General features: G+C 47.4%; 1 protein-coding gene across 1 annotated transcript in view; it reads left to right on the top strand.

Annotated features, from left to right (window-relative positions):
• Nucleotides 1-17,170, top strand: part of LOC112215602 (zinc finger E-box-binding homeobox 1) — a 67,789-nt gene that overhangs the window by 26,306 nt on the left and 24,313 nt on the right. The window contains exon 2 of the mRNA XM_024374762.2: nucleotides 14,047-14,202. Coding sequence (XP_024230530.1) covers nucleotides 14,047-14,202 — 156 coding nt within the window. The remainder of the gene's footprint in view (nucleotides 1-14,046; nucleotides 14,203-17,170) is intronic.

The following is a 17,170-nucleotide window of genomic DNA, read 5'->3' as shown; positions in this document are numbered from 1 at the left end:
TCTGAGCACGCACGCACACAGACAGACAGACAGACAGACAGACACCTCCTTCTCCAGTGTGTAGTGCAGCACTTATGGGGTGCAATGGACAAAAGGCGGTTGTCAGTATGTCAATACCTGACGACAGAGCTTACCTGCTAGGTCGGCCATTTGACTGGGTTGTTCACATCAGCACCAGTCCAGGGAAAGACCTGACGACAGAGCTTACCTGCTAGGTCAGCCATTTGACTGGGTTGTTCACATCAGCACCAGTCCAGGGAAAGACCTGACGACAGAACTTACCTGCTAGGTCGGCCATTTGACTGGGTTGTTCACATCAGCACCAGTCCAGCCAGGGTAAGACCTGACGACAGAGCTTACCAGCTAGGTCAGCCATTTGACTGGGTTGTTTACATCAGCACCAGTCCAGGGAAAGACCTGACGACAGAGCTTACCTGCTAGGTCAGCCATTTGACTGGGTTGTTCACATCAGCACCAGTCCAGGGAAAGACCTGACGACAGAGCTTACCTGCTAGGTCAGCCATTTGACTGGGTTGTTCACATCAGCACCAGTCCAGGGAAAGACCTGACGACAGAGCTTACCTGCTAGGTCAGCCATTTGACTGGGTTGTTCACATCAGCACCAGTCTAGGGAAAGACCTGACGACAGAGCTTACCTGCTAGGTCAGCCATTTGACTGGGTTGTTCACATCAGCACCAGTCTAGGGAAAGACCTGACGACAGAGCTTACCTGCTAGGTCAGCCATTTGACTGGGTTGTTCACATCAGCACCAGTCCAGGGAAAGACCTGACGACAGAGCTTACCTGCTAGGTCAGCCATTTGACTGGGTTGTTCACATCAGCACCAGTCTAGGGAAAGACCTGACGACAGAGCTTACCTGCTAGGTCAGCCATTTGACTGGGTTGTTCACATCAGCACCAGTCCAGCCAGGGTAAGACCTGACGACAGAGCTTACCAGCTAGGTCAGCCATTTGACTGGGTTGTTCACATCAGCACCAGTCCAGGGAAAGACCTGACGACAGAGCTTACCTGCTAGGTCAGCCATTTGACTGGGTTGTTCACATCAGCACCAGTCTAGGGAAAGACCTGACGACAGAGCTTACCTGCTAGGTCAGCCATTTGACTGGGTTGTTCACATCAGCACCAGTCCAGGGAAAGACCTGACGACAGAACTTACCTGCTAGGTCAGCCATTTGACTGGGTTGTTCACATCAGCACCAGTCCAGGGTAAGACCTGACGACAGAGCTTACCAGCTAGGTCAGCCATTTGACTGGGTTGTTCACATCAGCACCAGTCCAGGGAAAGACCTGACGACAGAGCTTACCTGCTATGTCAGCCATTTGACTGGGTTGTTCACATCAGCACCAGTCTAGGGAAAGACCTGACGACAGAGCTTACCAGCTAGGTCAGCCATTTGACTGGGTTGTTCACATCAGCACCAGTCCAGGGAAAGACCTGACGACAGAGCTTACCTGCTATGTCAGCCATTTGACTGGGTTGTTCACATCAGCACCAGTCCAGGGAAAGACCTGACGACAGAGCTTACCTGCTAGGTCAGCCATTTGACTGGGTTGTTCACATCAGCACCAGTCCAGGGAAAGAGGGAAAGGGCACTTAGAAGACAGTGTTTCATTGGTGGGGTCATTTTGTTTTTCTTGGTTTGTCATTCTAATGTTGGGAAATCATGGGGGTTTTGCATCACCTATAGACACCCACTGAGTACAGAGTGTCTTCAGTCACAAACACACGCAGCACACAAGACGTCGTCAGGGAAAGGCTTTGTAAAGTCAACGCCGTCTTCCCTTTCTCTCCCGCACCTGTTTTAACAGGACAGATTTCCCCAGCCAGCCGACGGAGGGTTTAAGTGATGGTTGTCCTGGTCATTAAGGAGTAATGGTGTGAGCTTTGCTGGTTGACCGCTCTAGTGATCGGAGCAGGGGTATAGGGGTATAGGGGTAGGGTTAAAGGATAGGGTAGGCTGGTGCTGCATGGGGCTGGAGGGGCATAACCCAGCTTGATAGCCCAGTGAGGGGGCACTTGGCCTGGGGCAGAGTGGTAGGGAGGTGTGGGGGTCTGTGGGGGGTATGGTAGGGGTGACAGAAGGGCCCTTTGTTGATGAAAGTTTATGACCCTTACAGCTCTGCCCAATAACAAGTGGCTAATGTCACTTGACAGGAGAACAGCAGGACAGCTTGAAGCGTTGTGAAGGGAGGGGGCGGGGTGTGTAACCAGGAAGTTAGGTCATCAGATGGTCCTCAGCTGACATTCTGGAACTGAGAGAAAGGGGAGATTTCTCAGATGTCCTAACAGTTGGACAAACATTTTCTCAGATAGAAATAAAAAAAGTTGTGTCTATGCAGTTTGTGTTGGTGTCAGAATTAGTTAACCTAGGATGTCCACATGAATTCTGTTCGTCATGGATTTCATACGTGTGCTGATCTGGTCATTCTAACGTGCAGGTTGCAAGGGTTGTAAAAAATACAATTTAGCAAACAAACAAAGTCACTTCTGCTTAGTTATTTCAGCATTTCCTCCTGTGTCAGTATGTGTGTGTCTGTGTTTGCGTGCCCGGGTGTGTGTGGGTGAGTGTGTGTGCACGGGTGTGCGTGTGTTTTAGCGGCCTGTGTGTGGTGGTTGTGACCTGCCCCTGGGGCTCTGCTCAGCGAGGCATCTGTCATGCCGCCTGACTACAGCCCTGCCACCGCATCAACATCTGACCTTTAACTGGGGGACCAGGGAACCACCAGGAGAGATAGACAGAGTTACATGGGACTGTCCTCATCACTATAGCCACCCTGGCACTGGTGCTCTGTCTCTCCTCTCTTGTCTCTCAGTCTGTCTATCGTTCTCGACCTCCCTCTCTGGTCGTCGTCTCTCTGACCATCTCTCTCCTTCACTCTGGCAGACTATTTCTTCTGTTTCGTCTTTCATTCTACTTTCTCTTTTGGTTCTTACAGTCACCTCTCTCCCCCTCTCTCTCTCTCTCTCTCTCCCTCCCTCCCTCTGCTTGGCAGAGCAGGGAGTCACAGACTCTGACTGTTTGTGACACTGCCTCCCTCCAGGCTCAGATGAGCATTGTATCTGACAGGCCAGCTTTGTCTTTTTAAGTCATTAGCAGTTTCTTTGGTGGATTCTGCCCTCCTCCCCTCCACCCCTTCCTCACGCCTCCTGTCACATAGCCCCCCCCATCTTCCCTCTCGTCGTTTAAAAAAAAAATCTCTCTGTCTGCTCTTCACCTTCCATCTGTAGCCAGCGCCCCAGGGGGAGAAGGGGATAAACACAGGGGCAGGAGAGCTCGGCTCTGTGATATGGAAGTGATTTCAGATGTCACTTTATTAAGAAAACGACAGGGTTGTGTGTGTGTGTGTGCGCGCGTGCGTGCACGCATGAATCTGCATGTGTGTGTCCATGCCTTTTACCAGGATTTTCCTAGATCTGGCAGGTCGGTGAAGTGTGTGACTGCTCTGCTGACTGTTATTGCTTGGACTGCACAGAGTCCAGTCGTCTAGTACTGTACTGCCTGCTCTTACCAAATCAACTGTGAACCTGTTGTGTTACATTAGCAGGAGGGAATTGGCTTGACAGGGTGTTGTGGAGGTGAACGACAATACTGATGACAATAGGGATGTGGGTTTGTATTTGTGTAGTGTACATGTAGCGTTTGCTGCTGTGGAACGGTGGCATCACACCACCTGCCCTACATACTTCTCACCTGATGTCCAAAGGCCTCTCCCCTGCACCCTCTGCCCTACTCTAGTCTACCTCCCGCAGAGTCCACCAACAAGGATAGTAGGGCTTGGAATGTTCAGACACCTGCTCATAGAATGCAACAGCTGAGTGCTAGCCTGGTCTAGCTTCACGCTTGAGCCATGTATAGACGGGTTAACTGACGATGTCACGAAAACGATGTGTACGCTTCAATGGGGCAGAAGACTGTGTTGTGATTCTGGGTGGCCAGATAGTTAGCAACAATGGCAAGAAACTGCCATGTGGGGAATCGTAGGTGGCTCGTTTCAGCTAGTTTTCTCTTGTTCTTGATGCCATGTCTTGTTTTGAGGTGTTTCGACTAATTTCATTTCAATGCTAATATTTGCACAACGAATACTTGTTATGTTATGTTATGTTTTCAATAAACATTGGAGACTAAATATAGTTTATACGCTGTCAACAATCTAAGCCAACGCGGTCCGTTTTGCTCCATAGTTGCACACGCATCGGTTTTGATGCTAAACGATCAACCCGTCTATTAGGGGACACGAACAGTGTATGGACGGACTATGTAGCAAACTCTTCTTTTTTGCTGGGCTATTCAAAGGGCTGAGAGCAGAGCGGCAGTTGAAACAGCTGATCTGATGCTAGGTGATGATAACGCCCCGTGCATGTGTGTTCAGACAACCAACGACCCATCACTAGGGGCCTGAAAAGCCCCAGGAAACTGCTCTAATTATAACTTCAGACTCCTCTGTCCTCTCACTCCAAGTTGGGGGGGGGGGGTCCAAAGCAAAAAGAGCATCGCGCTATGCACTCACTGCCCCTTTCTGTCTCTCTCTGTGAAGTCTCGGAGTGGAGACAATCACTGGACAACATCTTCTGTTGCCTCCTGAAGGTGGAGTGGTCTGAAGTAGTGCAGTAACTACCTGTGTCTTTTACTGCTCTGTCAGTGTCTGTGGAGCTGTGGAGGTGTTACAGTGAAACCCTTCCCTCTAGAGGTGTTGCAGTTAAACTGATCCCCCAGGAGAGGAAGAGTTGTTTATCCAGGTGCGCTATCACAATATTTGGATTGCTGTGTTGCCGGCGTTGTTGTTGTTTTTAGTAAGTGGAGCCATCAGGTTTCTCTCCCACTGGCTGACTAAACCAAATTCGCTGGCGGGGTATGAAAGGTAGACACGAGAATTCTAGAAACGGAGAAACAGAGCGACTTGGTGAGAGAAACAGAGCAGGCAGACCAGACGAGGGGTTACTGGAGCGGGTCAGCAGGTACAGTACCTCTCCCAGGCTACACCTCCAGATGTTTCCTCTCCTCTGCTGCTCACGGCTCTGCTAGAACCATCACACCTTGGCTTCATATAGACAGGCTATAAAAGACAGGACAGCCTCCAGCCAGTACAACATTAATCAATGGAACGATAACATCAGACCTCAGTATGGACCTGCGTAGGAGCTGAGCTTGTGTGTGCGGGGTGGTTGTTTGCAGGGAATTTTCATACTCAGGTGTAAAGTGCTGGGCTTAGTGACTCGGTTGGCCTATAGGTGTACAGGTATGACTGCCCACTTCCTTGCAGCTTGTCCCTGCTGTTACTAACATGGTGAGGTCATGTGACTCAGCGTGCCGCATCTACTGCTGATAGAGATGGAGGGATTTTTACATGGCAGGCGTGCCTTTTAACAGCTTCGTGTAGGCCACAGAACACACACATTCCCCCTGCCCGCGTACCGTAATGTACTGCCCTACACACACATTCTCCCTGCCGGCGTACCATAATGTACTGCCCTACACACACATTCTCCCTGCCGGCGTACCATAATGTACTGCCATACACACACATTCCCCCTGCCCGCGTACCGTAATGTACTGCCATACACACACATTCCCCCTGCCCGCGTACTGTAATGTACTGCCATACACACACATTCCCCTGCCCGTGTACCGTAATGTACTGCCATACACACACATTCCCCCTGCCCGCGTACTGTAATGTACTGCCATACACACACATTCCCCCTGCCCACGTACCGTAATGTACTGCCATACACACACATTCCCCCTGCCCGCGTACCATAATGTACTGCCATACACACACATTCCCCCTGCCCGCGTACCATAATGTACTGCCATACACACACATTCCCCCTGCCCGCGTACCATAATGTACTGCCATACACACATTCTCCCTGCCCGCGTACCGTAATGTACTGCCATACACACACATTCTCCCTACCCGCGTACCGTAATGTACTGCCATACACACACATTCCCCCTGCCCGCGTACCGTAATGTACTGCCATACACACACATTCTCCCTGCCCGCGTACCGTAATGTACTGCCATACACACACATTCCCCTGCCCGCGTACCGTAATGTACTGCCATACACACACATTCTCCCTGCCCACGTACCGTAATGTACTGCCATACACACACATTCTCCCTGCCCGCGTACCGTAATGTACTGCCATACAAACACATTCCCCCTGCCCGCGTACCGTAATGTACTGCCATACACACACATTCTCCCGCACACGTAGCATGATGTACAATACACACACATTCTCCCGCACACGTAGCATGATGTACAATACACACACATTCCCCCTGCCCGCGTACCATAATGTACTGCCATACACACACATTCCCCCTGCCCGCGTACCATAATGTACTGCCATACACACACATTCCCCCTGCCCGCGTACCATAATGTACTGCCATACACACACATTCCCCCTGCCCGCGTACCATAATGTACTGCCATACACACATTCTCCCTGCCCGCGTACCGTAATGTACTGCCATACACACACATTCTCCCTACCCGCGTACCGTAATGTACTGCCATACACACACATTCCCCCTGCCCGCGTACCGTAATGTACTGCCATACACACACATTCTCCCTGCCCGCATACCGTAATGTACTGCCATACACACACATTCCCCCTGCCCGCGTACCGTAATGTACTGCCATACACACACATTCTCTCTGCCCACGTACCGTAATGTACTGCCATACACACACATTCCCCCTGCCCGCGTACCATAATGTACTGCCATACACACATTCTCCCTGCCCGCGTACCGTAATGTACTGCCATACACACACATTCTCCCTACCCGCGTACCGTAATGTACTGCCATACACACACATTCCCCCTGCCCGCGTACCGTAATGTACTGCCATACACACACATTCTCCCTGCCCGCGTACCGTAATGTACTGCCATACACACACATTCTCCCTGCCCACGTACCGTAATGTACTGCCATACACACACATTCTCCCGCACACGTACCGTAATGTACTGCCATACACACACATTCTCCCGCACACGTACCGTAATGTACTGCCATACACACACATTCTCCCGCACACGTACCGTAATGTACTGCCATACACACACATTCTCCCTGCCCACGTACCGTAATGTACTGCCATACACACACATTCTCCCTGCCCACGTACCGTAATGTACTGCCATACACACACATTCTCCCTGCCCACGTACCGTAATGTACTGCCATACACACACATTCTCCCTGCCCGCGTACCGTAATGTACTGCCATACACACACATTCTCCCTGCCCACGTACCGTAATGTACTGCCATACACACACATTCTCCCTGCCCACGTACCGTAATGTACTGCCATACACACACATTCTCCCTGCCCACGTACCGTAATGTACTGCCATACACACACATTCTCCCGCACACGTAGCATGATGTACAGCACACACACTCACACTTCAACTCTAGCACTTACCGTAAGCGCTATACAAAGTCGGTCAGACAGGCCCATTTGTCCAGCATTGTCCTAGAAAAACACACGTACACACACACACACACACACACACACACACACACACACAGAGCTCGCCCACCACCCACCCACACAGTTCATTCCACTCCCTTAGAAGGTACAGATGTAGGATATTAAGTTGAGCCAGTTTGCTACAGCAGGAAAATGGTCTTTCAACAATATGAAATGTGAATTATTATGTGGATTATAATGAAGAGATTCTTGTAGGGGTTGATACCTTTTTCTGAAGGGAAAATCAAGTCAAATTTCAGACTTAAGAAGCGTTTTAAACCTCAAATACACTACAAATTTAAGATGTCCTGCATCGCAGGAAAGTTCTCCTGCAACAGGCTGATCAAATCAAAGTCCAACATCTGTGTGAGCAGCTTATTAAGGTAAGCTGTTATTGCGGTGGCTAGGGCTGTCTCACCTCTACTGTAAACAGGCAGTATGTGTGTGAGTGTAAAGGTCTTGGCAGACAGGGGACATTACTGAGGAACGTGTCTGAGCTCTGAGCGGTGGGCTAGCCCAGCTAACCTCGCTCACACCAGTTCACCTTGCCTTATTTAGAAGAGTCCTGGAGAGTTGGTCGCGGACACTACTAGCTGAGAACAGAGAAGGCGTCTGCGCGCCTGTGGCTCATTTTAATGTGGCGAGAGTTAGGCCACGTGTTCTTCAGTGATTTCATGCGTTTAACCGTGGACACTTCCTCGAATCGTTTTCTCACGTCCTGTAAAGTTTTGCCTTTGGTCTCGTCACCGATACGACAGGGACTTGTCTATCGGCGAGCGGCCTCGGTTTCGTTAGCTGCTACCTCTGTGGTATTGTGACAAGTCATTCATTTCCTGGAGTTATTGTGAAGCCGATCTGCTCCTCGGTCACATGGGCTCTACAGAACAATTACACCCATTAGCATCTGTGGCCTAGCTGTAGCGCCCTCCACGACTCTACCTGAAGGGAGACTGTGGGGAAGAGGATGTGACCTGTGGAGAGACTAATTAGCTTCGATGCTAAACCTGATTAGCGCCATCAAGATGACAAGAGCCTTTGTCTTCTCACTTCTCACGTGATGAATATGAAGGGCCCTCTCTCCCTCGGCAGTTCTTAGATTTGAATGATTAACTCCTTGATTTAAGGCCTCTTGGTGTCCGTGTTACTATCATGGCAACGTGGTGGTTATTCCTTCTAGGGCTAATTTTAAACTTAGAACAGTGATTCAGACTTGTATGATTCTTACTGTGTTGTGTTGTGTAGTCATGGAAAGAGACCTGATGCAGGATATGACTACACTCGGGCTATCTCCACTGGGTCTGGGGCTCTGATATGGCTGGGAGAGCCTACTTGTGGTGAAGTGGGTGAATGGGTGAGTGTCAGGCTGGGAAGTAGTACCCTGAGAGCCTAGTGCCCTCTACAGCTGGTAGGAAGCTGTGCACTGGGTCATGGCTATGCGAAGGTAGAGGCTGATCATGGATGGCCGTATTATCCATGAATGGAACCAAACTAAGCATTTGCATTTGTTTTAGTCTCCCTCGGCTCTTGTTGTGAACGTGAGAAAGACTGAAATCGAGGCTCGTGGTGGTGAATTTATTTTTACCAAGTGAAGTGAGAGGGTGCCTTTAAAAGCTAGATTTTGTGGAGATGACCTTCCTGGCTGGGCTTTAGGGGGAGTGTGTGGTATTGTTCTAAATAACAGGAACGTTGCCTCAGTCAAGTACAGGGTGTCTCACCTTGAGTCTGCATACTTGAGATTTTGAATGGCATGGCTTTGTTTTAGTTTGGTTAGTTTTTGTTGTTGTGGGTTCCGTGAGGAAAGCAAAGTACCTCACTCCGCAGCAGACTCTGTGACGGCGCTGGTCTATTCTTTAGAGGGGGATGCCTGTGGTTTTTTCACCGTCCGTTGGCTGCCTGGCTGCATAGCTGCGTGGCCTGTGTGAGATAAATTGTACCTAATTTTTGTACCTAATTTTGTGTGTGTGTGTGTGTGCTTGTGTGTGTGTGTGTGTGTGTGGTGTACCTCAGCAGAGGACCGTGTATCCTAGCAGGTTAAATTTAGAGGTGCACAATCACGTCTACAGCAGGATGTAACCTCTCCAATCACACACTTAACACTGCTCAGCGTCACACACACACACACACACACACACACACATCGTTCTGCCCCTGAACAGGCAGTTAACCAACTGTTCCTAGGCCGTCATTGAAAATAAGAATTTGTTCTAAACTGACTTGCCTGGTTAAATAAAGGTACAAAACACACACACACACACACACACACACACACAATGCTGTAACAAAGGGCTCTGAACGCAGCTCGGCTTAGTGTTCAGGATGAATGCAGAGGATTAGTATAGAGAGAGAGAGACACGCACACACCCTCAGATCTGTCTCTTTAAGGCCCAAACACTGTGGAGGTTTGGTTTGACATTCCAGGCGTAGTTCAGACACCAAAGTACAGTATGTGTAGCGCTGCAGGTTTCTGCACTCATCCAAATACTTTTCTTACACCGTATTTGCCAATAGGAATCAAGTCCACTACTCCATTGGAGTATGTATTGATGCGTGTATTGTTATAAATCCCAGCTGGTTCATCCCCAGACTGTTCCTTCCTAAAGTCCTCTCTACAGACTGGCCTCCGGGTGTAGGCCGACTGACCGTCCACCATAGAACATAACATAACGGATCAGAATGTGTACGTCTGTTGAAGTGATCCTTCCACGACGGGGGTTGCAGGGGCTTGTGAGGGCGTCAGTTAGAGCAGGGTGAGGTGATGCCCAAAGGATTGCCCCACCCCCGTTTTTTACAGGCTTTTATTGACTCAGCTTGGCAGGTGTCACAACGGGGTATCTGAGTACCAGTGGGTATGATACAGTAGTTATGGGGCGTAGGCTGGGCAGGGCTGGCATCGGCGTGCTTTAAATAGGCACTTCCTAGGGATTCTGGGAAGAAAGGCTTTATCCGAGTTTTTTCGGCGGCGTCCAAATGGCGTTTTATTGCGTTATAGTGGACTACTATAGGGCTCTGGTCAAAATAAGTGCACTATATAGAGAAAAGGTTACCACAAGGGACACGCAATTAAGAAATGTTGGTCTGATACCTGACTGGTGGTCAGTACAGCAGAAAGGCGCGTGAACGTTGTAAAGGCGTTGTGTAACGGTTGGTGAGTGTAGTCTAGTCAGTCAGAGCTTTACCGACACCAACTTGTTAGGTCTCTTCACCTCCTGCACTAAATACTTTGTGAGAAACACAGTTTTATGCATTGGGCTTTAGGTCAACTGAATTGAACCTAACTTAACCTAAAGTTAGCCAAGTCTCTGTGGATCGGATTTCCAGCTGGTTCTGTATTTGGAAGATACAGAGTAAAGGTGACTGTAAAAGTAATTTTCTTTGTGGTATTAAGTGAACAGTGGTAGAGCCTCAGATGGGTCATGTTGTCCGTTAGCATGCTAGTGCTAATGAACACAACTGTCTAAGCGTTCAGCAGATCAGGTGTCCGCGGAGCGGAGAGGAGGGAGAGGGACTTCAGCTGTCTATTTGTTTTCCCTAGGTGTTACCTACCTACCGCTGTTAGAAACGTGCTCTAGGCTAGTATCACTGACCATTTGGCTCAGAGGAATTCACTTCCTGTTTAGCTGATGGTCAGAGTCTGCCCATCCCCATATCAGAATATGTTCCATCTTTTTACTCTGTCACTTTTGAGGTGAAACTAACAAACATGGCTGCTGTGTCTATTGGGGATTTCTCTTTTTTCTCACTACCAGCAACATCAAACTACTTTGTTTTGTGTTGACTTTCGGTCTGTCATTTGTCTGAGAAAACTCGATCCGTTCTCAGTGCTGCTCCTGTGTTTTTACTGCTGACTTTAGCGCCTGCACCTCCGTGACTATGGCCCTAAACAGCCTCTTGGGGCTTTAAATGAGTGCCTTTTGTTTGAGATTGAAGAGTCACTCAGCGCTTCTGCTACTCCAGCCAGAGGGTCTATACATCACCTGACTAAGCCTGACAGGATGGTGAGAGGGAGAGAGGGAGGATGGGGAGAGGGAGAGAGGGAGGAAGGGGGAGAGAGAGAAAGATGGGGGAGAGGGAGAGAGAGAGAGATGGGGAGGGAGAGAGAGAAAGAGAGAAAGAGATGGGGAGAGAGAGAGATCGGGGAGGGAGAGAGAGAGAGATGGGGGAGAGGGAGAGAGAGAGAAAGAGAGAAAGAGATGGGGAGAGAGAGAGAGATGGGGGAGGGAGAGAGGGAGATGGGGAGGGAGAGAGAGAGAGATGGGGAAGGGAGAGAGATGGGGGAGGGAGGGAGAGAGAGAGAGATCGGGGAGAGAGAGAGATCGGGGAGAGAGAGAGAGATGGGGGAGGGAGAGAGATAATTAGAAGAGAGAGATGATAGGTAGAGAGAGCATTTGGCCAGTAACCGAAAGGTCGCTGGTTCGAATCCCCGAGCCGGCAAGGTGGAAAAACCTGCCGTTCTGCCCTTGAGCAAGGGAGTTAACACGCAACAACAGCTGCTCCCCGGGCGCCGATGACATGGACGTCGATTAAGGGCAGCCCTCCGCACCTCTCTGATTCGGTTGGGTTGAATGCATTCAGTTTTACAACTGACTAGGTAATCCACCTTCTCTTTCCCTAGCTGTGAAATTCTGCAGATGCAGAGCCGTGTTGAACCTGGTCCATATATCAGCCCCTTCCTCTCTTCAATGAGCTGTGTGTGTCCCTATGGGGAGTTTCTGAGAATATCAACCAGGTGTACTCTATTCATAAACCTAACCTCCCCGTGATTCTCAGTCAGCTCTGCAGACTTATTCTTGTAGATTCTAACAGAAGATCATTCCCCAGCCACAGGTTGCCGCGTCTCACAAAAACATAATTCCCCACCACTATGCCCTAGAGAGAAAGAGATGGGGGGATCAGAGATACGGACGGACGAACAGAGATACGGACGGACGGACAGAGATACAGACGGACGGACAGAGATACAGACGGGCGGACAGAGATACGGACAGAGAGAGATACGGACAGAGAGAGATACGGACAGAGAGAGATACGGACAGAGAGAGATACGGACGGAGAGAGATACGGACAGAGAGCGATACGAACAGAGAGTGTGGTCTGGCGAGGTAGTGTGTGGTTTTGTGCAGTGTGTGTGTGATGTGGGTGCAGGTGTGTGACCTGCGTTTCAGCTCTGCAGCTTGAGCCCATTGCTGACTGGGCGCATCTCAGTGGAGAATTGATTTGTCTTGAGAGAGGCACAGTGCTGTGAGCTGGGGAACAAATGGATGTAGAGGGGGAGTGAGAGAGAGAGACAGTCCCCACAGGTGGAATAGAGAGAGAGAGATGGAGAAAGGGGTTCAAATGATGAGAGGCCGTATGAAGTGTAATTAGTCCCAGGTCCCAAGCTCAATAATACACAGATGCAAATACACATGCAAGCACACACACATCTGCTGCCGAGTGGCAGCATAATTTAATAATCACCTCTGTAGGCTGAGACTCTCCTAGCGCTCCAACCCTGTAGCACTAGAGGGTCACACACACACGCACGCACGCACACACACACACCTCTGACAGTAATGATGGAGAGGGAAAGATGTACACATGGACGGGGGAGGGGAGAGTTCAAGGTTTACTATGGAGGCAGCCTTGGAATAGGTTACGTTAACTATAGGCTATCGGCTAGTAGGAAGCACACGAGGCCCCATATATGAACGTTCCCCTTTACTTTACATCCCTCTTATGGGCCTGAACAAGGACTTCATTACACATTTCCAACCCATACATGTCACATTCATAAACAGTACATGTTCTCCTGCTGTATAATGTCAGCATGCTAGGCTAGGCTAGCACGTCCCTTAGCATCCACAGGTAATTCGGCTTGTCAGGCCTGCTACGAGACAGACACATTTCCCATACCTCTGTGTGAACTAACGCTGGAATGGAATGGAGGTCACTGGCTGTGTGGCACCTCCAGGAGAAAAAGACTGAATCTAGAGAGGTGGTTTGAGAAAAGCCTTTCTGTTTCTTTGTGTCGAGAAGACATCATTTAGGTGAAGTGCTTTGGCATTAGCCTTTGTATGATTTGTTGGCCTGTTTTCTGATCAAATTTTTCTAAACTGCTGGCATGATTGACTATATTCCAAGATTGGAGACCGTTCTGCCATCTAATACAGCACCTTCCATCGTCCTTGTCCAAAATCGCGCCTCGCTTCTTGCCACATGGAATGACGCTGGAGAGACGGAGCAGGTACGGGGAGTCAAACATTTAATAAGGAACGGACATGGAACGAGACAGGAACAGCGTCGGCAAACGAGTAACACAAAAAAACAATTAATGCAGCTGTAGGGAACAGAGGAAGGAACGGACAAATATAGGGGAGTAAATAAACAGGTGATGAATGAGTCCAGGTGAGTCCAGTATGGCTGATGCGCGTGACGAGGGAAGGCAGGTGGGGGGGGGGCAGGAGCAGACGTGACACTTCTATCATGGTAATCGTTGATAGGCAGTGAGATGACCAAACCCCCTCTCTCTCTCTGCAGTAACCAACTACAGTAATGTGGTTAAGACCCCTGGCTCAGACTCAGATGATGAGGACAAGCTTCACATCGTGGAGGAGGACGGGAGTCTGGCAGACGGGGCAGACTGTGACAGTAATGTGCCCAGTGAAGATCACAACGGAGACCGCTCAGATGAAGGTTAGTTGATGCAGGTCCCACACACACACACAAGCACAAGCACACGCGCACACCCACACACACACACACACAAAGATCTCTCTCTCTCTATGTCTCCCTCTCCGTGCCTGTTTCTCTGTGTGCAACATTTGGTGACGGTCTGCTGTTCTAATGCAAGTCTTTGAAAACGTATTCTTCCTTGCACTGAACTCAGTAAAGATGGCGTCAGTTAAGAATACACTGTCACAGAAAACTGTCATTTGCACAGTAAATTTACGAATGATCCACAAAAAAAAAAACCTCTGAAACGTTTAACTGCACCGTACTGTAAATGATGGTGCATTGTGGGAAAATTGCTGTATTTCGAATGGTACTGTAATTCCATCCCAGCCTTGGAATAGGTTATGTTAACTGAAAACAGTGCCGTACCGTATCATTGGAGAGCCAAAAACCTTTGGAGCACTAGTGGGTGCATGGTATTGTTGTTTCTGGCTCATTAACGTATTTTGAGGTGTGCCTTGTAAGAGGCTATATTTCTTGCACCTGTTAGTGAGAAGGCTGTACCATTTTAACTCCTAGTGTTCCATCAATTTAAAAAGGAAAGGGGACAGATTAGAGTGGCAGCAAGTCTTAAACCTGCAATATGTAAGTTTTTGGGTGACCCGACCAAATTAACATAGAAATGTGAGTTATAGATCTGTCATTCTCATTGAAAGCAAGCCTAAGAAGCGGGAGATCTCTTCTATGTGCGCTACTTTTATGCTTCCTGTTCTTAAGTTTCATTCTTGCGTCTTTTACTTTCAGTTTTGTACACCGGCTTCAAATAGCTGAAAATACAATATTTTTGGTTATTGAAAAGATATTTCAAATCAAATTTTATTGGTCACATACACATGGTCAGCAGATGTTATTGCGAGTGTAGTGAAATGCTTCAAGGCGTTTAGATGGTACAATGATTTTCTACACATTTAGGCAAACTATCACAATTTTAGCAACTAGGAAATGGAAGAGCGATTTCTCCATATTGCCCCTTTAAATGTTTGAACATTTTGCCATGTCCTTTTGGTCTGTTTTGTCCTGTAGTCACTGCCAGTTTGGAAGCCTTTTTTAAGGCCTCTATAAGTGCAAGTGATATAAGACACAAATATGAATTAATATGCTGCAATGTGTAAACACTTTATCAAGTAGTCAACCTGCTTGCACCAATCCCTTGTAATTACAGTAAAATACTGTGAAATACAAACCCCTCCCCTCACTCATTCATTCATTCATATTTTAATTCCAATTACGGTAGCATTTACTTTTTTTTTTACAATATAACACAGTCGATTTTTACGGTAGTGTAAAATACTTTGATACCGTATTTACGGTGCCTTCTGAAAGTATTCATACCACTAAACTTATTCCACATTTTGTTGTGTTACAGCCTGAATTCAAAATGGATACCCCATAATGACAAAGTGAAAATATGTTTTTAGAAATGTAAGGAAATTTATTGAAAATGAAATACAGAAATATCTCATTTACATACATATGCACACATGTTAGAATCACATTTGGCAGTTTTTACAGCTGTCAGTCTTTCAGGGCAAGTCTCTTAAGAGCTTTGCACACCTGGATTGTACAATATTTACACATTATTCTTAAAAACATTATTCAAGCTCTGTCAAGTTGGTTGTTGTTGATCATTGCTAGACAGCCATTTTCAAGTTTTGCCGTAGATTTCCAAGCCGATTTAAGTTAAAAACTGTAACTAGGCCACTCAGGAACATTCAATGTTGTCTTGGTAAGCAACTCCAGTGTATATGTAGCCTTGTGTTTTAGGTTATTGTCCTGCGGAAAGGTGAATTTGTCTCCCAATGTCTAGGATTTTGCCTGTGCTTAGCTCTATTTCGTTTCCTTTTATGCTAATAAAAATCCCTAGTCCTTGTCGATGACAAGCATACCCATAGCACCATGCTTGAAAATATGAAGGGTGGTACTCAGTGATGTTGTGTTCGATTTGCCACAAGCATAACGCTTTGTTTTCAGGACATAAAGTTCATTTCTTTGTTATGTTTTTGCTGTATTACTTTAGTGCTTTATTGCGAACAGGAAGCGTGTTTTGGAATATTTTTTATTCTGTACAGGCTTCCTTCAATTCACTCTGTCATTTAGGTTAGTATTGTGGAGTAACTACAATGTTGTTGATCCAGCCTCAGTGTTTTCCTATCACAGCCATTCAATTCTGTAACTGTTTTAAAGTCACCATTGTCTTCATGGTGAAATCCCTGAGCAGTTTTCTTCCTCTCCTGCAACTGAGTTATGAAGGACACCTGTATCTTTGTAGTGACTGGGTGTATTGATACACCATCCATAGTGTAATTAAACACTCTAAAAGTCTTAACCCATGATGGGGGGGTGTATGAAACAAATACATAAAACAATTATTTGATCAAATATTTGGCCTTCACTGTTATAGATCATCAAAATACATTGAATCACACATTCATAAAGGACCAAAAGAACGATAAAAAAATGAATCAATCATAAAGGAATAAGGTTTTTAAGTGTCTGTCCAATATCTAGGAGATATACGAAAGCTTATCTTAGCTTATTAATTATTTTAGTATTTTTGAACACGTATTTAACCCCTTATTTTTGTTGGCACAAAACTACCTCCATATTTCCATTCATTTGTACGGGTTACCTTCAGACGTGTGGAGTAGAGAGAGAAGGTAGTCATCCAAAAATCATGTTAATCCCTATTATTGCACACAGAGTGAGTCCATGCAACTTATTATGTGACTTGTTCAGTATATTTCTACTCCAGAACGTATTTAGGCATGCCATAACAAAGGGGGGTTTGAATACTTATTGGTTCAAGATATTTCAGCTTTTCATTTTTTTATTGATTAATTTGAACGCCATTCTTTTGAACATAATTCCACTTTGACATTATGGGGTGTTGTGTGTCGGCCAGTGACACAAAATCTCAATTGAATCCGTT

Source organism: Oncorhynchus tshawytscha, linkage group LG16, assembly GCF_018296145.1.
Source record: "Oncorhynchus tshawytscha isolate Ot180627B linkage group LG16, Otsh_v2.0, whole genome shotgun sequence".
NCBI lineage: Eukaryota > Metazoa > Chordata > Actinopteri > Salmoniformes > Salmonidae > Oncorhynchus > Oncorhynchus tshawytscha.
This window is presented reverse-complemented; position numbering and strand designations above follow the sequence as displayed.